The following is a 26,881-nucleotide window of genomic DNA, read 5'->3' on the forward strand; positions in this document are numbered from 1 at the left end:
TTTTTGGTCAGAAATATGAGATATAAGAATGTTCAAACTACCACACAGTTGCATTCATTTTACACACTAGCAAGATTATGCTCAAATCCTTCAAGCTAGGCTTCAACAGTACATGAACTGAGAACTTTCATATGTACAAACAGGATTTAGAAAAGGCGGAGGAACAAGAGATCAAATTGCCAACAACTGATGGATCATAGAAAAGGCAAGGTAATTCCAGAAAAATATCTACTTCTGCTTCAGTGACTACACTAGAGCCTTTGACTGTGTGGATCACAACAAATTGTGGAAAATACTTAAAAAGATGGAAATACCAGACCACCTTACCTGCCTCTTGTGAATCCTGTATGCAGGTCAAGAAGCAACAGTTAGAACTGAACATGGAACAACAGACTTGTTCCAAATAGGGAAAGGAGTATGTCAAGGCTGTATATTGTCACCCTACTTCAGTTCAGTTCAGTTCAGTCGCTCAGTCGTTTCCGAATCTTTGCGACCCCATGAATCGCAGCATGCCAGGCCTCCCTGTCCATAACCGACTCCCAGAGTTCACTCAGACTCACGTCCATTGAGTCAGTGATATCATCCAGCCATCTCATTCTCTGTTGTCCCCTTCTCCTCCTTCCCCCAATCCCTCCCAGCATCAGGGTCTTTTCCAATGAGTCAACTCTTCACATGAGGTGGCCAAAGTACTGGACTTTCAGCTTTAGCATCATTCCTTCCAAAGAAATCCCAGGGCTGCTCTCCTTCAGAATGGACTGGTTGGATCTCCTTGCAGTCCAAGGGACTCTCAAGAGTCTTCTCCAACACTACAGTTCAAAAGCATCAATTCTTCAGCACTCAGCTTTATTCACAGTCCAACTCTCACATCCTTACATGACCACTGGAAAAACCATAGCCTTGACTAGATGGACCTTTGTTGGCAAAGTAATGTCTCTGCTTTTCAATATGCTATCTAGGTTGGTCATAACTTTTCTTCCAAGGAGTAAGCGTCTTTGAATTTCATGGCTGCAGTCACCATCTGCTGTGATTTTGGAGCCCCAAAAAATAAAGTCTGACACTGTTTCCACTGTTTCCTCATCTATTTGCCATGAAGTGATGGGACCAGGTGCCATGATCTTCGTTTTCTGAACGTTGAGCTTTAAGCTAACTTTTTCACTCTCCTCTTTCACCTTCATCAAGAGGCTTTTTAGTTCCTTTTCACTTTCTGCCATAAGGGTGGTGTCCTCTGCATATCTGAGGTTATTGATATTTCTCCCGGCAGTCTTGATTCCAGCTTGTGCTTCTTCCAGCCCAGTGTTTCTCATGATGTACTCTGCATATAAGTTAAATAAGCAGGGTGACAATATACAGCCTTGACGTACTCCTTTTCCTATTTGGAACCAGTCTTTTGTTCCATGTCCAGTTCTAACTGTTGCTTCCTGACCTGCATACAGATTTCTCAAGAGGCAGGTCAGGGGGTCTGGTATTCCCATCTCTTTCAGAATTTTCCACAGTTTATTGAGATCCACACAGTCAAAGGCTTTGGCATAGTCAATAAAGCAGAAATAGATGTTTTTCTGGAACTCTCTTGCTTTTTCCATGATGCAGCGGATGTTGGCAATTTGATCTCTGGTTCCTCTGCCTTTTCTAAAACCAGCTTGAACATCTGGAAGTTCATGGTTCACATATTGCTGAAGCCTGGCTTGGAGAATTTTGAGCATTACTTTACTAGCGTGTGATGAGTGCAATTGTGCGGTTGTTTGAGCATTCTTTGGCATTGCCTTTCTTTGGGATTGGAATGAAAACTGACCTTTTCCAGTCCTGTGGCCACTGCTGAGTTTTCCAAATTTGCTGGCATATTGAGTGCAGCACTTTCACAGCATCATCTTTCAGGATTTGAAATAGCTCAAATAAGTAGACACCTTACTTACTTAACTTATATGCAGAGTACATTATGCAAAATACCAGGCCAGATGAATCATGAGCTGGAATCCAGAATGCTGGGAGAAGTATCAGTAACCTCAGATATGCAGATAACACCACTCTTATAGCAGAAAACGAAGAGGAACTAAAGAGCCTTTAGATGAAAGTGAAAAAGAAGAGTGAAAAAGCTGGCTTAAAACTCAGCCTTCAAAGAACTAAGATCATGACATCCAATCCCATCACTTCATGCCAAATAAATGGGGGAAAAAATGGAAACAGTGACAGACTTTATTCTCTTGGGCTCCAAAATCCCTGTGTATTGTGACTGTAGCCATGAAAATAAAAGACACTTCTTGGAAGAAAAGCTGTGACCAACCTAGACAGCATAATGAAATGCAGAGATATCATTTTGCCGACAGAGGTCTGTATAGTCAAAGCTATGGTTTTTCCAGTAGTCGTGTATGGATGTGGAAGTTGGACCATTAAAGAAAGCTGAGCACCGAAGAATTGATGCTTTTGAACTGTGGTATTGGAGAAGACTCTTGAGAGTCCCTTGGACCACAAGAAGACCATACCCGTCAGTCCTAAAGGAAATCAATCCTGAATATTCATTGGAAGGACTGATGCTGAAGCTCCAATACTTTGGCCACCTGATATGAAGAGCTGACTCATTGGAAAGGACTCTGATGCTGGGAAAGACTGAAGGCAGGAGGAGAAGAGGATGACAGCAGATGAGATGGTTGGATTGTATCATTGATTTGATGGACATGAGTTTGAGCAAACTCCCGGAGATAGTGAAGGACCGGGAAGCCTGGGGTGCTGGAGTCCATGGGGTCACAGAGTCGGACACAACTCTGAGTGACTGGATAACGACAATGAAGTATATTGCCTAATTTGGGATTATAGAATTTTGTGTATGAGCTATCATAATCACAGTCAAAGTTAATTTTTTAAATGCCATCTACTGGTCATTGTTCTGCATTTTTTATTTAACCTCTGTTGAGAATGTTGAACTTACATGGTGGCTCAATGGTAAAGCATCAGCCTGCCAGTGCAGGAGACATAGATTCAATTTCTGGTTCAGGAAGATCTCTTGGAGAAGGAAATGGCAACACACTCTGGCATTCTTGACTGGGAAATCCCATGGACAGAGGAGCTTGGAGGGCTATACTCTCTGGGGTCATAAAGAGTTGGCGTGACTTAGCGACTAAATAACAACAAATGGAGAACAGTAGAGAGAAACTTTTATGTCTTTGTTTTGCTGTGTTACACCTTAAACCAACTTTAAAACTCAAACCATCAATATTCTTATGTTTCAATGGCATATCAGTTGGTTCTTTAAGCATCACCAGTTATCAGTGATAATTTCTGTTTTGTATATAGTATATAAAGCTAAAGCCTTTTTCATACATTGTTTTCCTAAGTCTGAGGTTTTTTAACATTTTTATTTTATATTATAGTTGCTTTACAATATTGTGTTATTTTCAAAAGTATAGAAAATTGATTCAGTTATACACACACACATATATTTATATATTCTTTTAGGATTCTTTCCCCATTTAGGTAATTACAGAGTATTGAATAGAGTCCCCTGTGCTATACAGTAGGTCCTTATTGATTATCTATTTTATATATAGGAGTTGTTTTTGTTTAGTCACTAAGTCATGTCTGATTCTTTGTGACCCCTATGGACTGTAGCCTGCCCAGCTCCTCTATCCAAGAGATTCTCCAGGCAAGAATACTGGAACTGGTTACTGTTTCCTTCTCCAAGGGATCTTCCCAACCCAATGATTTAACTCTCATCTCCTGCATGGCAGGCAGATTCTTTATCAATGAACCATCAGGGAAGCCAGTATATACTAATGTGTATATATTGATCCCAACCTCATAATTTATCCCTCCCTTCCCCACCTTTCCCCTTTGGTAACCCCAAGTTTGTTTACTAAGTCTCTAAGTTGGTTTCTGTTTTGAAAATCAGTTAGTTTGTATCATTTTTTAGATTCTGCATGTAAGTGATATTTGTCTTTGAGTTACTTTACTTAGTATGGTAGTCTCCAGGTTCATCCATGTTGCTCCAATGCAACAATTATTTCATTCTTTTTATGGCTGGTATTCCATTGTTTGTATGTAGTACATCTTCTTTATCCTTTCATCTGTCAGTGAACACTTAGGTTGCTTCCTGGCTATCATAAATAGTGCTGCTCCAGACATGAGGTGTGTTATATTTTTGAATTATGGATTTGTTGTCCAGGAGTGGGATTTCTGGGTCATATGGTAGTTCTATTTTTAGTTATTTAAGAAACCTGTACACTGTTCTCCGTAGTGGGTATACCGATATACATTCCTACTAATGTAGGAGGGTTCCCTTTTCTCCATACCCTCTCCAGAATTTATGGTTCATAGACTTTTTGATGGACCAGTTTTTACCAGTTTAAAAATTTTTTATTATACTTATCCTAGCCCAAAATGATAATGAAAGAAGGAGGAGTTTAGAAAATGTAAGGGTCAGGTATCTAATCTCAAAAATAGATGTTCTTTTCCTGCAGCTCTTGGTCGGAGCAGATTTCCACAGATTGTCTGAGCCAATAATTTCAGGTGGATGAATAATGAAGGGACCACAGAGTAAAGCCAGTGCAGCTGGCATTTCTTACTCCAGTTCAGTCTCATTAGAGCTTGCTGATTTAATGTAGGGATTAAATTACCTGGGGTGGATTTTAAATGCAATTTTACTTAGTTTAAAGTTTGCCAACGACTAGATACATAACCTTGGACAAGTTAGCTAACTTTTCTGAAAGTTGATTTTTATCTTGTGTTAAAGGAAGATAATAAGAATAATACCCCTTCATACTTGTGAACATTTTATGAGATTGTGTCTGGAACATTCCTAACAGAATAACTGACAACAACACAAATGTCAAGAGTTGTTGTTCTTGTATAAATAATTACAGGAAGGAAGATATTAGTTATATTGTTTGTTGTAAGGCGTGGAAATACTTTGGTATTAGCCTTCAATCCAAGTTTCTTTAAAACACCTTTTGTTCATTTTTATGATCAGATTCAGTCATTGAGTATGAATGAAAACAAAAATGTTGTGACTTTGTTATTTCAGGTTGGTATGGTCATGTATCATCTTTCTCAGGGGACTGCTTTTTTTCAACATGTGCATCAGTGTTAAAAATTCTGTGATATAATTTGTGGACTCTTTCAGTGTATTTCAGCAGCAATTTGGCATAACTATCCCGTCGTCAAACAGAAAACAAGTTTGTTCTCCAGTATTTTGAATTGGCACATAATTCCCTAATTCTTCATTTCGGTGATCCCATCTATGAATCTATGGATTTATACTAAGGAACTCACTCCACTGTATAGGCATCAAGTGTTGACTGTTGATAGGGAAAATAATATGGCTCTCAAATATGTTTTGCTGCTGCTACTGCTACTGCTGCTAAGTCACTTCAGTCGTGTCCAACTCTGTGTGACCCCATAGACGGCAGCCCACCAGGCTTCCCCGTCCCTGGGATTGTTTTACATGTTATTAAATGCTATTATGATTAATGAAACATATTTCATTTGAAAGGCAAACTGGTTAATAGAGTTTTATTCATTATTTTATAATTCTTTAAGCCATATATATGTAAATGATGTAAATGTACCATGATTATCACATACAGTACGTGAGTCTTAATGTTTTAAAGAGGCTCTTGCTTTGAAAAGACTGCAAACCTTGCTTTACATATTAGCTTTTAGGATGTTTACCCCTAGTTTTATAATTTGGATTATGGATGGCATTTTGTTTCCTTCTCAGAATCTGGCATAATACTCTGTCCTAATCACATATACAATTAACAAATGGATGCTAAAATAGCATTTAAATGACCATGGATTTACAGTGCACTGCCATATTTCCTGCCCTTGCTTGAATGTATTAGAAGAACAGAAAAACATTCAACTGGTAACTTTATTTACAACATGAGCAGGCTGGAAAGTAGCCAATTGTCATCAATTTTCATGGATGGCATGGCCATTAACAACAGTGTATCACCTTCTCTCTTTTAGATGGGAATGTGGTGGAGCCTGACATGTCTGCGGGGTTTTGTCCAGATCACAAGGCAGCCATGGTTTTGTTCCTTGACAGGGTCTATGGAATTGAGGTTCAAGATTTCCTCCTCCATCTTCTCGAGGTTGGCTTTCTGCCAGATCTCCGGGCTGCTGCTTCTTTAGACACGGTAATGATTTGAACGGATGACTTCTGCAACTTTTAACTCTTCAGTCTCTGCCATCTGATATTCTTTCACAGATATAGTCATTCATTCATTCATTGCCCCCACATGTTTATCAAGTGCCAATTTTTTTAGAGTAGCAGAGAGTAAATAGAAAATAAGATAGACTATATCCTCAAGGAATTTACTGAATAGTGGAGAAAATGTACAACCTGAAGAGGACAGTAAAAATTCTTATCAGTGCAATGGAAGACAGTAAGAAGTTTATATAGCTCTAATTAGGGCGGTCACAGTGGTTCCTGTTCAACTTCTAGGTCCACATAAATAATTGTGCATCTCAGTAAAAGCAATTAAAGTATTAAAAAGGTCTAGTGAGCATTGTTAAGTCTTTCCAACTACAGTATCACTCTGGCGTATTCATTTTTTAATGTACATATAGATTAAAATCTGCTTTGTGAGATCAGTAGCCCATGTCAAGAACCTGCCAACATCAGTGTAAATGTTCTACTATTTGAAACATTTTTAAAATAAGCTGGAATGCTAAATGTTATTCTAGTAGTTGTAATAATACCTTGTTTTATTCTCAATTATATGTCTTGTTGATATCAGAGGAAATCAGATCTTGAGTTGGCAATAGCTCCCACATGAAAACCATGAGAGGAGAATCAGAAAAATGAAACTGAATTCTTTTTTCTTTTTTTGGTTGTGTTCATGTGAATTTCTGAACCCAAGTATCACAGATGATAACATGGTAAAACAATCAACCTTTGATTGTTGATTCTGATTGACATGAGTATAAATACGATGAGTATATATATACAACATGAGTATAAAGTGTTTGAAATTTACTGTGAGAATAAACTCCTTTCTTTTTCCTCTCCTAGTAAAGGGAGACTCTCCCACTCTTCGCTATCATTAGCATCTTTCATCTTTCATCCATTCTACCTTTGACATTTTATTATAGAACATGAACTTCTGTGGCTTTTTGCAGAGATAGATATTATTTCATTCATTTTTATCTGTTGATGAGCAATTGAAAATCTGTTGTTTTTAGTGGTAAAAAAAAAGCATATGAACCACAGTTAAAGCTATAACAGAGGAATCCATTTCTATATTACATACTTTTGTAAATTTCTGGATAGTGAAATAACATGTCCACATGTATGATCCCTTTGAAAGTTGTCTCCTGACCAACGCAAATGACAGTCTCCTCTCCAATTCCCTTCCAGGCTGCTTTGAGTGCTACAGACATGGCCCTGGCGCTCAATCGGTACCTGTGCACAGCCGTGTTACCCTTGTTAACAAGGTGTGCTCCTCTTTTTGCTGGCACCGAGCACCATGCTTCTCTCATTGACTCATTACTTCACACTGTGTACAGGCTTTCTAAGGGCTGCTCACTTACCAAAGCTCAACGGGATTCCATAGAAGTGTGTTTACTCTCTATTTGTGGGTAAGTGGACTGTGAAATCGATTTCATGTTTCTTTAAATGAGAGAATTTACTCTGTGGTCCTTGACAGATTGTTATGAATGTTAGCAACAATTTCCAGACCAAAAAATTAATTCACGTTAGTCATTGTCGTGTACCGAGTTATGAGTCTTACCAGAGCACTCTTGCTCCTGATCAAATTCAGGAGTGTTCCTCCAAAACTCTATAGGTATCTAGCCATTGAATATGGTGTTGGACTGATGATGCTGTTCTGGATGTTGGTGGGTGAGGTGGTTGTATGGGGAATCCCTTTCTGTGTTAGTGTAGGATTAACCTTTCAACTGTGTGTAATGGTTTTAACTCCTCTTCTAGAAGAGAAAAGAGAAAAAAGAGACTTATTAAAGGTAAAAAAAAAAATATAGTAATAATAGGAAAGTATGACCTATGTTTGACAGTGATGAAAATCAAGGGTCTTACTATGAAAACCAGAAACATTTATCTTCTTGTGAAGTTCTGACAAGTGCAAGTGACAATTTCTTAGACCCCTACCTAGGTTACTGGTTTCTTTCTAATAGACAGGAGCTCTCGGAGGTGAAAGCTTGCAGTCTGTCCAGAACATCGGTGAAAGAAGGGTTTTCACTCACAATGGAATGAGTGTATGGGTGTAGGAGCCAGATGGGACTGAGAGACGTTAGAGATTAGTTCATAATCTTAGTTCCCCGACCCTACAATTCTGTGAAATGGAATCAAAACCTGTCTCACTGATTTTTTCAAAATATTAAATGAGGTGAAGCACTCAGGATTACCAGAATAATAAATGGTCATAGGGTGTTAGTTTTCTTTCCCTTCCTCCTCTGGCAAAATTTCTTAGTCTTTTTCTCTTCCTCTTGCTCCTAAACTCCCTCTTCTTTCTGCTTCTGATCTAGTCCCTGAGACCCTTCCCACCCACTGAAAAGAGAGACTAGCATTTACTAAATTAATAGGAACAGTGGGCTCTGTGGTTATGACTGGTGAGAAGAGAAGGGGCTGAAAAGCAACATCTGCTGTAGCAAATGAAGGTTGATTTTCAGATCAGGGAGCTAGAGATGAGTTTGAAATATAACCTTTTATGAAATTACATAACTCTCAGTTAATCTTTGAATTAGGAACACCTAAAATTAACATCATCTGAAGAGAAGTGTAGGTATAGGTTCTTGGGGTGTATAATCTGGTTTAATGAATTATCTACTTAGTTTAAACATTATTAGATATTCATTATTAAAATTAGCTTTGTTCCACCAGCCAATTGAGACCTTCTATGATGCAACACTTACTCAGAAGATTAGTATTTGATGTCCCATTATTAAATGAACATGCAAAGATGCCTCTTAAGGTAAGTACAGGAAATGTTTGTAGTTATTTGATTACTGGGTACTCTGACTTTGTTTCCTATTACAATATGTACATTTCTTAAATTCATCATGTTTAATATTGGATGCTGGAAAATTTCTTCCAGTTATTGAAATGGACATATAAGTTGTATTTGTGTGTACATCAGCCTAAATAAACAAGTAATAAAAGGCCAGAGAAATCCTAAGATTGGTTTACTGTATGTCAGTGGAAATAGAAATCAGTGGAAAGAAAACAGGCCACAAGAAAAAGATGAGCCAATATATTCTCAAGCCAATATATTCTTATATACCATGGAAACATGGTAATAGGCCTGGCCTAAAGTATTAACAACCTCATGTCATTAAGAATAGATTTTTAAAAACAACATTTTCTAAGTCTGTAATCAAATGACAGTTTCCAAATATCATCTCATAAGGTTCAAAATAATCCTTATGTATATGCAGTTGCGGTTTACCATAGAGTATAGACAATTCCCTGACATATTTGCTTCCCAGCTTTATTATTCTGTACAGGAAATGATCAAGTCTCATTCTGTCTTATTGACTTGGAATATTTTCTTGTCGTTGAATATCCCAATCCAGACTGAGGATTAAGATGTTCAGTTCAGTTCAGTTGCTCAGTCGTGTCTGACTCTTTGAGACCCCATGAACTGCAGTATGCCAGGCTTCCCTGTCCATCATCAATTCCCGGAGTTCACTCAGACTCACATCTATCGAGTCAGTGATGCCATCCAGCCATCTTATCCTCTGTCGTCCCCTTCTCCTCCTGCCCCCAATCCCTCCCAGCATCAGAGTCTTTTCCAATGAGTTAACTCTTAGCATAAGGTGGCCAAAGTACTGGAGTTTCAGCTTTAGCATCATTCCTTCCAAAAAGGTGTATACTAATATATGATCTAGTGGCATGGTCTGTGCATGGAGGTCATTGTCCTGTAATAGACTTTTTATAGATGACCACTCTGCTGTGCCACCTGGTAAGCATTATATTTTTTTCTCATGGCCACACAGTATAAGTGCTATACAAAGAGGTTTGAGATAAAAATGAGCTGCTATTTTTCGAGCTGCCATTACACTAAACATACCAAGGTATTTAACAAAAACAGTCTTTCTCTATGAAAATTAATTTTGGTTTAATAAACCTACGCAAATTAATGAATTTTGCAAAGTAAATTCTGTCCTTGCTGAAAATCCCATTTTAACCTGGGATAATGCTTGTCACATAGAATTTTCTTGGTACAAATGAGCTAGAAGATACCTAAAAAAAGATACAGGGTCGCTTCATGTGATAAAACTCTTTTGCATTATAGATAGTTCTATGTTATTCCAAGCAAATTACATCTCAGTATTTCATCATTTGAGATTCCCAAATTGTGTGTTTTGTAACTGAGAAGGATACTAAGTGAGAAAAAATATGTCTACAGCAAGATATGTAGTTAGTTTTAATAGGAGTAACTCTTATCGGTTTATTTTCCTTGTTAGATATAGGTAAGAGTCCAAAATACATAGTTTCTTTATAAAGATCATTTTATTAATTTGGCAATTAGTTGTGACTATTTCCTAGTTTATTAATCACGAATACATTATCCAAAGAGTTACTAAATAATGGAATCATGAAGTGTAATGATTAAGGATAGGCAGAGAGGAAGCAAAAATATCCAGAGGTACTGTCCCCTGAGAATGCACATTTTAGGTGCTGTATCCTCTGGATCACCCTGACATCAATCAGTTTGTTAAATGCATGGATTCCAGGAGACAACAAGTCATAAAATTATGAGTAAATGATAGCAACTAAAGTAGATCTCAGTACATAGATAGCCAAACAACCTCCTAAAGAATTCTTTTCGAGATAATTTGTGAAATTGGGTGTTTGGTCTTTATCTTGTAATCAGTGTTAAATCTTAAAGAGATAGCCTATATAAGGTAATAATGTTTTCCAAAAGACTTCATATGGAATTGAGTAGTTTTCTTTCACTTGGCCTTGTTACATGGCATTAGAATGCCATTGGGAGGAAATCGAAAAAAAAAAAAAAATTGAAGTGTCTTTAGTTCATTGCTCTTATAATTGTTTTCCTACCTAGCTGCTGACAAATCATTATGAAAGATGCTGGAAATATTACTGCCTGCCTGGAGGGTGGGGCAACTTTGGAGCTGCCTCAGAAGAAGAACTTCATTTGTCAAGAAAGCTGTTCTGGGGCATCTTTGATGCCCTGTCTCAAAAGGTAATTTACCCTGTCTCAGAAGGTAATTTAGTCTTTTGTGGATGTATTTGTATCATAAAATAATTGAAGAACCATAGGTCCTTGATAAGAAAGTGTTCCTAGTAGAATAGTGAGATGCTGCCTTTACTTAGCAAGACTTGACATAGTTTTGTTTTTTTCTCTTTATAACAAATGTTGAGAATGCAATTTATATTGACTTTTCATAGTCATGATGGTAACATGTTTCTTGTAATTACAACACTTTTTGACTTGAAAATGGCTAAGCATTTTAGCAAATTATTCACATGAATTGATCAGTTTCTGGTATATTTGGACTTATTTGGACTCAAACCCTTCCTCATCAGTCACCTCCCCAATCTTATAAAGCCTGAAGAAATCTTGTCAAATGTAAAAATGTTAAGTATTAAAGCTCATAAAATTATAATATTCCAGTAGCCTTATTGACTTTTCACACTTTGCTGCTATGGTGACTTAAGTGTCTGCATTCACTCTTGCTTTAAGTACATGACATCCTCTAATATTTGCCATATTTGCAGTGAATGGTTTTGTACACTTTTCAGGAAACTGAAGCATAGTATTTCAGTGAAAATCAGAACATGCTTGCTATGCTTATGCTTAAATCATTAATCAAATCAGTTTGAATTCCCAGATAGACATTATCAGATGACTGGAATAGTATAACAGAAGTTTGCTACATAATAAAGGAAGTTTATCTGTGACAACATGTGGTAGCTACATCTGAATGCTTTTTCTTGTTGAATTGTGTTTGGGAAACTGAGAGTCCTTTTAAAACAATATGTAGAACGTATTTTTAGAAGAATTTGCACTTTAAAAGCACTTAAAGTGAGATAACTTTAAAATAATTATTATTTTTGATTTTTTAAAAAATCTGTAAATACAGTTTAACTATATAACTAATATACTTTTCCCTGGAAGTTTTGGTTATACATTTTTCCTGTAAAAGTTGTTTCTCTGTTCAGAATTTTTTTTATACCTTGAAATACAAGGTATAAAATTAAAATTTCTTACTCTCTGGGTGTTATCCTTTAGGTATTTTGCATATATAGTCTTTATACTGTGGTACAGCAATAATCTGTAACTAGCTGTGATAAACTATAACTAATGTACTCCTCGACTGAAATCATGTTTATGTTGTAAAAGCATATTGTACACTTTGAATATTCAAGTTCACCTCACTTCACATATTGGAAAACAAACTTTTAGGGAAGCAAAGATTTTATTCTTTTTATGCTACAACTTCAGTAAAAAGCTTCAGTTTCTCCTATGTTTGGTGGGATTTAAGGCCATATTTTCCGTTTTCTGGGGCTTTCCTGGTGGCTCAGAGGTTAAAGCATCTGCCTGCAATGTAGGAGACTTGGGTTTGATCCCTGGGTTGGGGAGATCCCCTGGGGCAGGAAATGGCAACCCACTCCAGTATTATTGCCTGGAGAATCCCATGGACAGAGGAGCCTGGTGGACTATAGTCCACGGGGTTGCAAAGAGTCAGACACGACTGAGCAACTTCACACTTCAGTTTCACTTTCCGTTTTCTAGAAAAAGAATCTTTGGGGGAATTGAGTTAGCTGAAGGTAATTCAGATTTTCTCCTACAACATCGTGTCAGTCACAGTGCTCATGTTGACAACTTTTGCCAAGTTGTAATGGGATATTTATTTTTTTGGTCCTCCATTTCTTCCCAGAAATATGAACAAGAACTTTTCAAACTGGCACTGCCTTGCCTGAGTGCAGTTGCGGGAGCTTTGCCTCCAGACTACATGGAGTCAAATTATGTCAGTATGATGGAAAAACAGTCATCAATGGATTCTGAAGGGAACTTTAATCCACAACCTGTTGATACCTCAAAGTATGGACTCTTTCTATTGCAGCAGATTTTTATTGTAAATGATGTGTGAAGTCTGAAATTGAATAAGGTACTAAAGTGAACTTTCTCTCATCCATGCCCCCTTTGAATTGGTATCCTTTTAATAGGGGTCCCTTTACTTGATGAAATGATAGTAGTAATACTAATGGTTACATGAATACCAGAAATTGATAAGATGTACCTCCTAAGAGATACACTCTTAACATCACCAGGATTCTCTGTATGTAACCACATGGTTATATCTATAATCATGAGAATCAAGAGAGGATATCAGTTATCTTTTTAGTTGAAGTTCTACCCTAAATGTTAAATTAGTAATTTCAGTCAACCTCTGTGTAGAGTCTTTGACTAGGATGTTTCCAGCATGCAGGCAAGGCTATTTCTTACGAGCAATGGGGCATTATTCATCATCACTACATCTCAGCCAGGCCTGGGGTTAGCAGTCAGTGTTCAGCCTCATAAAACACAGCATGAGAGTGAACGGAATATCAAATGAGAATATCTCTGAAAAATTTAGCGTGCAGTGAGGGTGCAGTGTGACAATCTCAACTACAGATACACTGTTACCTAACATTATGAAGTTCTTCCATGGACCTGGTTGTGTAAATTGTTCTGCAGATCAGGTGTTTGGGTATGTTAGGTGTTTGAGGTCTCAGCACTTTTGTTTTTGTTACCATCTTTGAGTAGAATCATGGTTTTCCACTTGCAAAGAGGCTGTTCTTCGTGCCACATTTTCTTATCCATTCTGTAGTCACTCAGCAAGATCAGTATTAGCAAGGTAGTCACTTGGTGGTTATCATCCCCAGCATCTGAATTTACTTGGGTGTTCAACTTTCAGGCCTCTTGTGTCCCCCCAGCTGGTTTAGCTTCCATAACCAGATCAAAATTTTGACCCAAGTGGTATGCCATTAGTTTGATAATGCCTTAAATTTGCATGTTTGGTATTTGATGACAGTCCTGTGAGAAAAGACTCTACCCCCCAGTATTTGGCTTATGTGATTGATTGATCCTTTGTATCTCTTCTAAAGTAAGTAAACCAAAATGTCACATGTTCACATTCCTACGTGGGTAAGTTTGTGGTTTGCTAACATACAATGTAATCCAGAATTTTCAAATAACATCAGAACTGTGTCATGGCTTTGATGTTGATTAATTGAATCCAATTAATGAGTAAATGCTGGGCATGTATATTAATTTACCTCAGTTTACCCCTTTGGGGACCTCTTAACAGATTAGGTTTGCATAGTGATATCAGTAGTGTCTACATCTGTATGATTTTTACGTATTGTTTTTTAAATGTGTGTAATAAAGTTCAGTTACCAACTAATAACATGCGAGAAAAGAACAGTAAACCTCATTATATCAGGTCTTATAATTCTGTTCTCAAAGTTAACTGCATTAATAAGTTATTTTCATCAGTGAATGGAATTATATGCATACTTAGTTTTTCATTGATAGATATATGTAATAGTACCAAGTCTTATATTTACCATCAGACTTGGTCACCAACTGCATGGACTTCATGTCTGTTTGAGAGATTAAATATTTATTTAAACATGAAAGAACTCAAGAAGAAATGTTATCAAAATCATAAAGCAAGAATTGATTAAATGCTTTTCCCTATTGTTCCTATTAGTAACACTTAGAATTTATATATAGATCATTATTATTTAAAATCATTAACACATCACTGGTTATATTCAATTAACTTAAAATTAATTTTAGTACATTTAAAAAATGTAACAAATCAGATTTTAGCAGCCTTTTACCCATTTAAAGTTGTTGCAGAAGAGATTAAAATCAAAAAAGAATAACTTCAAAGGACCAATGTGAGAGTAAAGTATGTCTTTAAGCTCCTTATCTAACTATATCTTCATTCAAATTAAAAAAAAAATTGGTGCAATCTATTGTCCTTTTCTTGCATACATTTAAATTATTTTTCTCATACTATTTAAATTTTTATTGTATATAATTTATATTAAGATATAAAGTATGAATAAATATAAGATGAGCAGATAGAACCTTATTCGCTTGACTTTTCTCATACTGTTTCTACCATATGGAAAAGTAATACCTTGTTAAACCAATTTTTTAACAGTTTTGCATTGAATGAGATATGAACAGTCATAAGCTGTGGAATAAATTATGAATGATTCCCTGAAAATTCTATGAAAATCAAGCCTCTTTTCTTTGTTTTTCTCATAGTATTACAATTCCTGAGAAGTTGGAATACTTCATTAACAAATATGCAGAACATGCCCATGACAAGTGGTCAATGGATAAGGTAAAAGAACATCACATTCTAAATCATTAATGAATGTGCCTAATGACTGATTCTGGCTCACATATTTCTGACCATGCCAATTTTCTACTTTCAAGTATGAGCATTAGATTAGGAAAGAACATTTAATTATGATTTGCTAATATAATATTTAGCTCTGCCATGGATGTACATAGGATATACCTATGAATAAGAATATTTGTGTTCATAAAAAGCACAGTGTTAGAGAGAATAAGATGATGAAGGAGTAGTTGGATGTAGAGTACATCTCTCTCCATGGATACATTAGGAATACACCTTCAAACACAGAAGTGCATGCAGAACACCAGCTGAGAGCAGACAGGAGTACCTGACCAAAGGAAAGAATATATAGAACCATGTAAAACTCGAGATCAAGCCCTGAGCCTTTGGAGTGGGAGCACTGACTCCAAGACCCTAGACTACCAGAGAAGTAGCCCTAGGGAGTATCAGATAGTGAGAACTCACACAAAGGAAACCACTTGAATACAAGACCCAGCATCACCCAACCACCAGTAGCACTCTGTGCAGGACTCCTCATCTAAATAACAAACAAAGCAAAAATACAAACCCAATCATCAGCAGACAGGATTACCCCCTCACTCAGCCTTGCCCATCAGAGGTCAAACAAACAAACAAACAAAAAATCAGCACAAATCTCACACTAACCCCTGGACCAACTTTATCAGGGCAAAAATGAAAAGGAAGAAAGAATTCAGCCTTGAAGCCTGGGAAAAGGAGACCTCAAACACAATAAGTTAAAAAAAATAATGAAAAGGCAGAGAAATACTGTACAAATGAAGGAACAAACTAGAAACACAGAAGTCCAAATAAATGAAGAGGAAATAGGCAAACTACCTGAAAAAGAATTCAGAATAACGATAGTAAAAATGATCAAAAACCTTGACAACAAAATGGAGAAAATGCAAGAATCAATTAACAAAGACCTAGAAGAATTAAAAAATAAACACACAGAGACAAACAATACAATTACTGAAATTAAAAATACTCTGGAAGGAATCAGTAGCAGAATATCTGAAGCAGAAGAACAAATCAGTGAGCTAGAAGATAAAATGGTAAAAATAACTTCTGAATAGCAGAATAAAGTAAAAAGAATGAAAAGAACTGAAGACAGTCTCAGAGACCTCTAGGACAATATCAAACGCACCAACCTTTGAATTATAGGGGTCCCAGAAGAAGAAGAGAAAAAGAAAGGGTATGAGAAAATTTTTGAAGAGATTATAGTTGAAAATTTCCCCAACGTGGAAAAGGAAATAGTCAAATCAAGTCCAAGAGGCACAGAGAGTCCCATACAGGATAAACACAAGGAGAAACATGCCAAGAGACATACAATCTAATCAAACTAAGACCAAATGCAAAGAAAGAATATTAAAAGCGGCAAGGGAGAAGCAACAAGTAACATACAAGGGAAACCCCATACTCTTAACAGCTGATCTTTCAGCAGAAACTCTGCAAGCCAGAGGAGAATGGCAGGAAGTACTGAAAGGGAAAAATCTACAGCCAAGATTACTGTACCTGGCAGGGATCTCATTCAAAATTAATGCAGGAATAAAAAGCTTTTCAGACAAGCAAAAGTTAAGAGAATTCAGTACCACCAAACCAGCTTTACAACAAATGTTGCTGCTGCTGCTGCTGCTAAGTTGCTTCAGTCGTGTCCGACTGTGTGCAACCCCATAGACGGCAGCCCACCAGGCTCCCCCGTCCCTGGGATTCTCCAGGCAAAAACGCTGGAGTGAGTTGCCATTTCCTTCTCCAATGCATGAAAGTGAAAAGTGAAAGTGAAGTCGCTCAGTCGGGTCCGACTCCTAGTGACTCCATGGACTGCAGCCCACCAGGCCCCTCCGTCCATGGGATTTTCCAGGCAAGAGTACTGGAGTGGGGTGCCATCGCCTTCTCCAACAACAAATGTTAAAGGGACTTATATAGTCAAGAAATACAAGAGAATAAAAAAGATGTACAAAATCAACCCCAAACAATTAAGAAAATGGCAATAGGAACATGTATATCAATAATTACTTTAAATGTAAATGGACTAAATGCTCCAACCAAAAGACACAGACTGGCTGAATGGATACAAAATCAAGACCCATATAAATATATGCTGTCTACAAGAAACCCACTTCAGACCTAAAGACACATGTAGGCTGAAAGTGAGAGGATGGAAAAATAGATTCCCTGCAAATGGGAAGCAAAAGAAAGCTGGAGTATCAATCCTCATATCAGACAAAATAGACCTTAAGATAAAGAAGATTACAAGAGATATGGAAGGACACTAGATAATGATCAAGGGATCAATCCAAGAGGAAGACATAGCAATTGTAAATATCTATGAACCCACCATAGGAGCACCTCAATACATAAGGCAAATACTAACAGACATAAAAGGAGAAATTGACAGTAACACAATGATAGTAGGAGACATTAACACCCCACTCACACCAATGGACAGAGCATCAAAACAGAAAATTAATAAGGAAACACAAGTCTTAAATGATACATTAGATGAGCTGGGTCTCAGTGATATCTTCAGGACATTCCATCCAAATGCAGAAGAATACACCTTCTTCTCAAGTGCACATAGAACATTTTCCAGGATTAACCACATCTTGGGTCACAAATCAAACCTCAGGAAATTTAAGAAGATTGAAGTTGTATCAAGCATCTTCCCTGACCACAACACTGTGAGACTACATATCATTTACAAGAAAAAATTTGTAAGAAACACAAACAACGTGTTTCTAAATAACCAACAGGTTACTGAAGAAATCAAAAGGGAAATCAAAAAATTTCTAGAAACAAATGACAATGAAAACACAACTCAAAACCTATGGAATTCTGCAAAAGCAGTTCTAAGAAGGAGGTTTATAGCAATACAATCCTACCTCAAGAAACAAGAAAAGCATCAAATAGACAACCTAACTTTACACCTAAAACAACTGGGAAAAGAAGAACAAAAAAGCCTCCAAAATTAGTAGAAGGAAAGAAATCATAAAGATCAAAGCAGAAATAAGTGAAAAAGAAAGTATACTAAAGATTAATAAAACTAAAAGCTGGTTCTTTAAGAAGAACCAAAGAAGAAGCCTTATCCAGACTCATCAAGAAGAGAGAAGAAATCAAATCAACAAAATTAGAAATGAAAAAGGAGAGGTTATAACAGACAATGCAGAAGTACAAAGGATTTTAAGAGACTATTATGAACAACTATATGGCAATAAAATGGATAACCTGGAAGAAACTGATAGATTCTTAGGAATGATCAGGAAGAAATAGATTCTTAGGATTCTTAGATTCTTAGGAATGAACCAGGAAGAAATAGAAATTATGAACAACCCAATTATAAGCACTGAAATGGAAGCTGTGATCAAAAATCTCCCAAAAAACAAAAGCCCGGGACCAGATGGCTTCACAGGAGAATTCTATCAAACATGTAGAGAATAGCTAATGCTTATTCTTCTAAAACTCTTTCAAAAAATTACAGGAGAAGGAACACTTCCAAACTTGTTCTACAAGGCCACCATCACTCTGATAACCAAAACCAGACAATGACAACACAAAAAAAGAAAACTACAGGCCAATATCACTGATGAACATAGATGCAAAAATCCTCAATAAAATTTTTGCAAACAGAATTCAGCAACATCAAAAAGCTCATACACCACAATCAAGTTGGGTTTATTCCAGGGATGCAAGGATTCTTCAATATATGCAAATCAGTCAGTGTGATACACCATATTAACAAATTGAAAATAAAAACCATATGATAATCTCAGTAGATGCAGAAAAAGCCTTTGACAAAATTCAGCACCCATTTATAATGAAAACTTCAAAAAATGGGCATAGAAAGAACCTACCTCAACATAGTAAAGGCCATATATGATAAGCCTACAGCAAACATTATTCTCAATGGTGAAAAACTGAAAGCATTCCCCCTAAGATTAGAACAAGACAAGGGTGTCCACTTGCACCACCATTATGCAACATAGGTCTGGAAGTCCTAGCTACAGCAATCAGAGGAGAAAAATGAATCTAGATCAGAAAAGAAGAAGTAAAGCTCTCACTGTTTGCAGATGACATGATACCGCACATAGAAAACTCTAAAGAAAGTGAAGTAGCTCAGTCGTGTCTGACTTTTTGCAACCCCATGGACTATAGCCTGCCACACTCCTCCGTCCATGGGATTCTCCAGGCAAGAGTACTGGAGTGGGTTGCCATTTCCTTCTCCAGAGGATCTTCTCGAGCCAGGAATCAAACCCAGGTCTCCTGCATTGTAGACAGACACTTTACCATCTGAGCCACCAGGGAAGCCAAGAGAAGAAGAGAACTCTAAAGATAGTATCAAAATATTACTAGAGTTAATCAGTGAATTTAGCAAAGTTGCAAAATGAATACACAGAAATGACTTGCATTTCTATATACTAACAATGAAAAATCAGAAGGAAAAATTAAGGAGTCAATCCCATTCACCATTGCAACAAAAAGAATTAAATATATAGGAATAAACTTATGTAAGGTGACAAAAGAACTGTACACAGAAAATTATAAGACACTAATGAAAGAAATCAAAGATGACATAAACATATGGAGAGATATTCCATGTTCCTGGGTAGGAAGAATAAATACTATGAAAATGACTATACTACCAAATGCAATCTACAGATTCAATGCAATCCCTGTCAAAGTACCAATGGCATTTTTCACAGAACTAGAACAAAAAATTTCACAATTCATGTGGAAACACAAAAGACCTCAGTAGCCAAAGCAGTGTTGAGAAAGAAGAATGGAGCTGGAAGAATCAACCTTCCTGATTTCCGATTATACTACAAAGCTACAGTCATCAAGACAATATGGTACTGGCACAAAACCAGAAATATAGACCAATGGAACAAGATAGCCCAGAAATAAACCCATGCACCTATGGGTACCTTATTTTTGACCATAGAGGCAAGAATACAATGCGGCAAAGACAGCCTCTTCAATAAATGGTGCTGGGAAAACTGGACAGCTACATGTAAACGAATAAAATTAGAACACCTCCTAACATCATACACAAAAATAAACTCGGGAAGACAAATTCAGTAAGACATAGTGACTCTGCATCCAGAAATCTTTTAAGAAAACTTTACCTTTTATGTGTAATTTTACATTACAAAAAGATCTTGAAAATTTTTAATCAGAATTTAGTAATTATTTACATCTTCTTGTCTTCAGTTGCATCTCTTATCACTAAATAGATCTTCAGTTCCCTTACAGGGCAAGATGGCATGTTTTATTTGCATTGTCTATAAAAGAGGAGCGACTTGAATGAGATAACTAAGTAGCCCCAATGTCTGACACAAGTCCTACATACTTTTATGAGATTTTTTCTAGAGGAAACATCGTGCACAGTTGTCACATTTCAGTTGAGCCTAGTAAAACTTGAAAGAAGATGGTTAAAATAGGTTTGTCAGAGAAATTAAGTTGAGATGATGCAGGAATCTAAAATGAGGATACACTGCTTTGCTGAAGGGAAAATCAAACAGCAATAGTTCCAAAAGATGTTTGTGTCACGTGGCAATTCAGTATTACCCAGTTTCAATCCTTGCCCTGGCCAACCAGTCCCTTCCTTCCTCTAAGAAACCCCATTTTTGTTAAGCATGTGACTTATTCTTTGTTCAGTAATTTAACCATGTTAGTAGGTGAGTCAGTAAGAGTAAAGTATCTGCCCTATTTAAAGACTCTATTAGATACTAAGCTGTTGGGGGGTGGTGATGGAGAGGAAGTTTACAGGAAAGCGGTCCTGAGCTGTTTCAGCCTAGTTATTCAGATTCCATTGACATACAGGGAAACAGTGAAGTGTGCCAGATTATATGGGCAAAAGCATGTGGGACGAATGTGTTGATAGGTCATTGAACATAGGAATAGCAAAACAAATAGCACTATTTAGGGAGGCTTCCAAATTAAACAGCCACTTCAGATTAAAATGAGTGTCTCACATACATGTGTCACAGGTTGAGGTCCTTAGTTAAACATGATGAGCTAAAATGAATATCACATTGGCTGTGCAGCCTGTAGCTGCCTCCTAGGGGAGGGCGATTGACATAATCACAGATCTGTCTAAGGAAGGCTGGGTGCTATTCATCTCTGCATAAAAAAAATGTATGCCAGGAAATTCCCTGGTGGTCCAGTTGTTATGACTCACCACTTTCCCTGTGGTGAGGGGAAACAAACAAACAAACAAAATTGGTCTGAGAAACAAACAAACAAAAAATTGTTCCAGGTGATCACTCAAAATAATATTGACTAGGATGAAAATCTTTATATTGACTTATACTGGATAAAAGTTCAAACCTTAATGCTTATCTTGGTTGATTTTAGATTTACCAAGTACATACTTAAACACATGCACACCTACACTCTAAAATTAATGCATGTAAAACAATTTTGATTTTTTTTTTAGTTGGCAAATGGATGGATTTATGGAGAAATATATTCAGACTCATCTAAAGTTCAACCATTAATGAAGCCATATAAACTATTATCTGAAAAGGTGACTTTTTTTAAGTTTACGTAGCTTTAATTTGGGGGTGGAAGTTTTTGCTATGTAAATTTCTTATTAAAATGTCTTCTTTATACATACTATTTATACCCTTTCTCAAAGGTCTCCTTTTTACATTTTTTTTGTCTTCTTTTTCTTCATAATCCAATTTTCTGTCAGTATTTAACTGGTTATTATCCTTTCTATGTAATATTTTTCTGTTTTTTAAAAAAATTTTATTCCTCTCCTATATATTTAAGAACTTTAGAAAATATTCTTATCAATCTAAAGAGTCTTTTGTAGTCATTTTAATAATAGCAGTGCTTCCAATACAAGAATATGGTGTATCTTTCCATCTGTTTGTGCTGTCTTTCATCAATGACTACACTACCCAAGGCCATCCATAGATTCAATGCAATCTCTGAAAAATTACAGTGGCATTTTCCACAGAAGTAGAACTAGAAAAGTTTTTTTAAAATTTGTATGAAAATACTAAGACCCCAAACAGCCAAAACAATCTTGAGAAAGAAGAATGAGGCTGGAAGAATTGTGCTTCCTGACTTCAGACTATACTACAAAACTACAATAATCAAAGCACTATGGTACTGGCACAAAAGCAGAAGTCTAGATCAATGGAACAGGATAGAAAGCCCAAAAATATGCCTATGCACTTCCAGTCAATTAATCTATGACAGAGGAAGCAAGACTCTATGATGAAGAAAAGATAGCCTTCAACAAATGATGCAGGGAAAACTGGAAGTCACATGTGACTTTATGAATGTTCTAATGAAGTTAGAACATTCTTTAACATTGTATGCAAATAATAAGCTCAAGTGGATTAAACATGTAACTTTGAGACCAGACAGTATAAAACAGAGGAAAATATAAGCAAAACACTCTTTGACATCAATTGCAGAAATATTTTTTGGCTGTGTCTCCTATAGTAATGGAAATAAAGACAAAAATAAACAAATAGGACCTAATTAAAAAAAAATAAAGAGTCTTTTGTTAAGTTATAATGAAGTAATATATTTTAGTATTTTTATTATTTATGTTTTCATGTACTTTACTTCTGTTGGGGGAAAAGCAGTATCTTGACAAATGAACTGTAAAGGATTTTCTGGCTCCCTGCTTATAGAATAAGTTACTTCTCTGTTTATTCAGATTGTAGAAATGCTGTCAAGCACATGTCATATAATCTGGAACTTTTTCCTAATAGTGATCCTGATTTCTAGGGAAACTAAAGAAAATTAACCTCATGCTATAGTAAGCCAGGATCCCTCTTAGCATCATTAGTCAAACTGGATTTCAGCTCACATTCTGCTCTTCAGAATTTTTACTTTGCTTTTTTATTTTTAAATAAACAGTGCTAATCAAAAATGTTTAGGTGACGGTAGAGTATTTCAGAACAAAGCGTTAAATATTTTAAACTTTTATTTAGGTTCATAATATGCCATCCTTTTATCTTTTTTTTCTTTCTAGGAAAAAGAAATTTATCGCTGGCCAATCAAAGAATCTTTAAAAACTATGCTGGCTTGGGGATGGAGAATTGAAAGGACCCGAGAGGGAGACAGCATGGCCCTTTATAACCGTACTCGTCGTATTTCTCAGACAAGTCAGGTAAATATCACAGTGATGTCTGTGTCATTTTAAAATAATTTGAGTATTTCATTTAATTATTGTGTTTTCCACAACAACTAATTTGAAAATTCTGAAGACTAATATAAAGTTTAGAAAGTCTACTTTTTAAGTAAGCTTAGGCCTTGGAGTTTAACTGTCAGGCTGTACTTCTCCTGATGGTATATAAAGGAGTACCTGGTGATAAAGTCTTGAAGGTATGTTAATAAGTAAGTTCCTTACCTACAATTAGGTTGTCTATTAAGGTTTTGTCTCCTTGCCAATAAGAACTGCAGATTGGTTCTTAGGGGCTAGTGGAGTGGTCAGAAGTAGTGATCTGGATCTAAAGCTTCCATGGATGTACTTGCAAAGGGAAGATATACAACTGGACAGGCAGAGCAGGAATGAAAGAGCTCACTGTTAGTGGGCCGAGTCAAGGAAGTCAGTCAACTGAGCAGAGCGTGGCTGTGGGGCTTCTGTGCTGAAGAGGGCACAGTAAGGACAGCCTTGATCTTGAGAACCTTTGTTGTTGCTGAGTTGCTAGGCTGTGTCCGACTCTTTGCAATCCCATGGACTGCACCATACCAGGCTTCCTTGTCCTTCACTATATTCCAGCGTTGCTCAAAGTCATGTCCGTTGAGTCAATGATGCCATCCAACCATCTTATCCTGTATCTGCCACTTCTCCTCCTGCCCTCAATCTTTCCCAGCATCAGGGTCTTTTCCAGTGAGTCAGCTCTTTGCATCAGGTGGCCAGAGTATTGGAGCTTCAGCTTCAGCATCAGTCCTTCCAGTGAATCTTCTGGGTTGATTTCCTTGCGCTCCAGGGGACTTTCAAGAGTCTTCTCCAGCACCACAGTTTGAGAGCACCAGTTCTTCGGCACTCAACCTTCTTTATGGTCCAGCTCTCTCATCCATACATGGCTACTGGAAAAACCATAGCTTTGATTATATGGACCTTTGTTGGCAAAGTACCAAACACTTTGCCTTCTTGCATTTCTTTTTCTTTGGAATGGTTTTGGTCACTGCCTCCTGAACAGTGTTATTAACCTCCATCCATAGTTCTTCAGGTGCTCTGTCTATCAGATCTAATCCTTTGAATCTGTTTGTCACTTCTACTGTGTAATCATAAGGGATTTGATTTAGGTGATACCTGAATGGCCTGAGTGATTTTCCCTACTTTCTTCAATTTAAGTCTGAATTTTTAAATAAGGTCTCATGATATGAGCCAGAGAAGGCAGTGGCACCCCACTCCAGTACTCTTGCCTGGAAAATCCCATGGACGGAGGGCCTGGTGGGCTGTAGTCCATGGGGTCACTAAGAGTCGGACACAACTGAGCGACATCACTTTCACTTTCACTTTTCACTTTCATGCACTGGAGAAGGAAGTGGCAACCCACTCCAGTGTTCTTGCCTGGAGAATCCCAGGGACGGGGGAGCCTGGTGGGCTGCCGTCTATGGGGTCGCACAGAGTCAGACACGACTGAAGCGACTTAGCAGCAGCAGCATGATATGAGCCACAGTCAGCTCCAGGTCTTGTTTTTGTTGACTATATAGAGCTTCTCCATCTTCTGCAAAGAATTTAATCAATCTTATTTTGGTATTGACCATCTGGTGATGTCCATGTGTAGAGTTGTCTCTGTTGTTGGAAGAGAACCTCTCCTTGACCAGATACCAGCTGGCTCTTTGATTTCTTCTAGGAGCTAAACCTGACCTTGTCTCTTTCAAACTGCTTGGGTTACTATATTTGGTTTAGCCAAAATATTGTGTTTTTTGTTGCCATTTATATTGATAACATTTTTGAAGAAAGAAAATGAAGACACTCAAAGCATGTGTTTCGCATGCTTCACATTTGAAATATACTGTTAAATAGATTTAAGTTCTGATTTGGGCCTACTCTGCTCCATCACTCAGTCATGTTCGACCGTTTGTGGCCCTGTGGAATGTAGCCCAACAGACTCCTCTGCCCATGCAATTTTCCAGGCAAGAATACTGGAGTGGGGTACCATTTCCATTTCTAGGGGATCTTCCTGACCCAGTGATCGAACCTGGGTCTCTCGTGTCTCCTCGTCTGCCTGCTAGTAGAGGCAGATTCTTCACAACTAGCACCATCTGGTAGCCCAGATGCATATTTTACATCAAATTCTCTTAAGTATCATGAACATAGAGGTTTGTAAAAGCATACTTTTCCTGTTATCATGATTGCACATATTTCTAACTAAATTCCATTTTGTTTTAATCTGTTTAAACAAATATTGAGCACAAACTGAGTCCTGGGCCATAGGAATATAAAATAATAAGATCTGATTGTGTTCCAAAAGACTCACAGTTTGGTGTTAGAGACAATCAGGTTAAACCTACTCCAATGATAAGATTTAGGCTAGTGATACATACAAGGTACTCAGAGTGCAGAGAATAGAATTATCTGGGTTTTTCTTTTTTTCCCCTCTAAATTGTATAGGAAATAAGGAAATTATTACATAATGGAAGTGATGTGAAGCTTTGCCAGGAAACAGATTCTCCCCCATTCTTGATAGCAAAAATTATGGGCTCTAATTTAAAACTGCATGTGTTGAATGAGAGCATGCCCTTTGAAATAATAATGGTCCCAATTCTGTGAGCCAGTACTAAAGAGTAGAAATGGTAGAAGGCAGATAAGAAAAAAGACCTTCTCTTAGCCAGAAAAAACTGGGCCTATATAGCATGCCGGAGCACAGCCCAGAGAAGCCAAGGGAGGGGCTGCAGCAGAATGAGGGGAACTCCATTCTCTTGTTGCTGCCTTTGCCAGATGTTTTCTCACCACTGCCGTCGGAGTGGGTAGGGCCGACTGCTAAGTAGCCTCTCCCTGTCCTGTCTCTAGAATATTTCTCGAATAACAACAAAGGAAGAGAAGCAAAGGGTCATTCTATGATTTTAGCCATGCTCACCTGAAGATTAACGTAACTTATGGGTTGCATACTTTTGCAAACACCCCTGAAAAAAAACAAACAAAAAAAAACCGGTAACTGACGATGAAACATAACAAGCTCCAAAATGGTTCTGGGTCATGTCAGATATAAAATCTTACCCCAGATTTAAGAAACTGATTTTAAAACATTGAAAGTCATTACAGACTCTGTAAATTATAAGGTATAAACTATAACCAATCCATTGTCAGAAAAGGATTACCTTTTTCTTTAACCCCAGGAAAATTTATTGTTTTGCTGAATTAAACTTTTCTCAAGAGTGCTAAAAAATGCTATGTTGTGTTTATTTCCTTTTTTCCTTACTTCCCCTTTAGCTCGTAATGTAGTTTTCAGTGCCCATTAAGCCCTCAATAAATATAATTTTATATGATACCCATATAACCATCACTTAAGTCTTACTGATTTTCAGTGACATGTGTGATATATGA

At 37.0% G+C, this 26,881-nt stretch overlaps 1 protein-coding gene across 3 annotated transcripts in view; it reads left to right on the forward strand.

The window, feature by feature from the left end:
* RYR2 (ryanodine receptor 2) overlaps positions 1 to 26,881 on the forward strand; it is an 832,848-nt gene that overhangs the window by 607,800 nt on the left and 198,167 nt on the right. For all 3 annotated transcript variants that reach the window (XM_070781954.1, XM_070781952.1, XM_070781953.1), the window contains 8 exons: positions 5,959 to 6,128; positions 7,352 to 7,572; positions 8,831 to 8,921; positions 11,016 to 11,156; positions 12,856 to 13,019; positions 15,243 to 15,321; positions 21,794 to 21,883; positions 23,354 to 23,491. In XM_070781954.1, coding sequence (XP_070638055.1) covers positions 5,959 to 6,128; positions 7,352 to 7,572; positions 8,831 to 8,921; positions 11,016 to 11,156; positions 12,856 to 13,019; positions 15,243 to 15,321; positions 21,794 to 21,883; positions 23,354 to 23,491 — 1,094 coding nt within the window. The remainder of the gene's footprint in view (positions 1 to 5,958; positions 6,129 to 7,351; positions 7,573 to 8,830; positions 8,922 to 11,015; positions 11,157 to 12,855; positions 13,020 to 15,242; positions 15,322 to 21,793; positions 21,884 to 23,353; positions 23,492 to 26,881) is intronic.

This window comes from Bos indicus, chromosome 28 (assembly GCF_029378745.1).
Source record: "Bos indicus isolate NIAB-ARS_2022 breed Sahiwal x Tharparkar chromosome 28, NIAB-ARS_B.indTharparkar_mat_pri_1.0, whole genome shotgun sequence".
Taxonomy (NCBI): Eukaryota; Metazoa; Chordata; class Mammalia; order Artiodactyla; family Bovidae; genus Bos; species Bos indicus.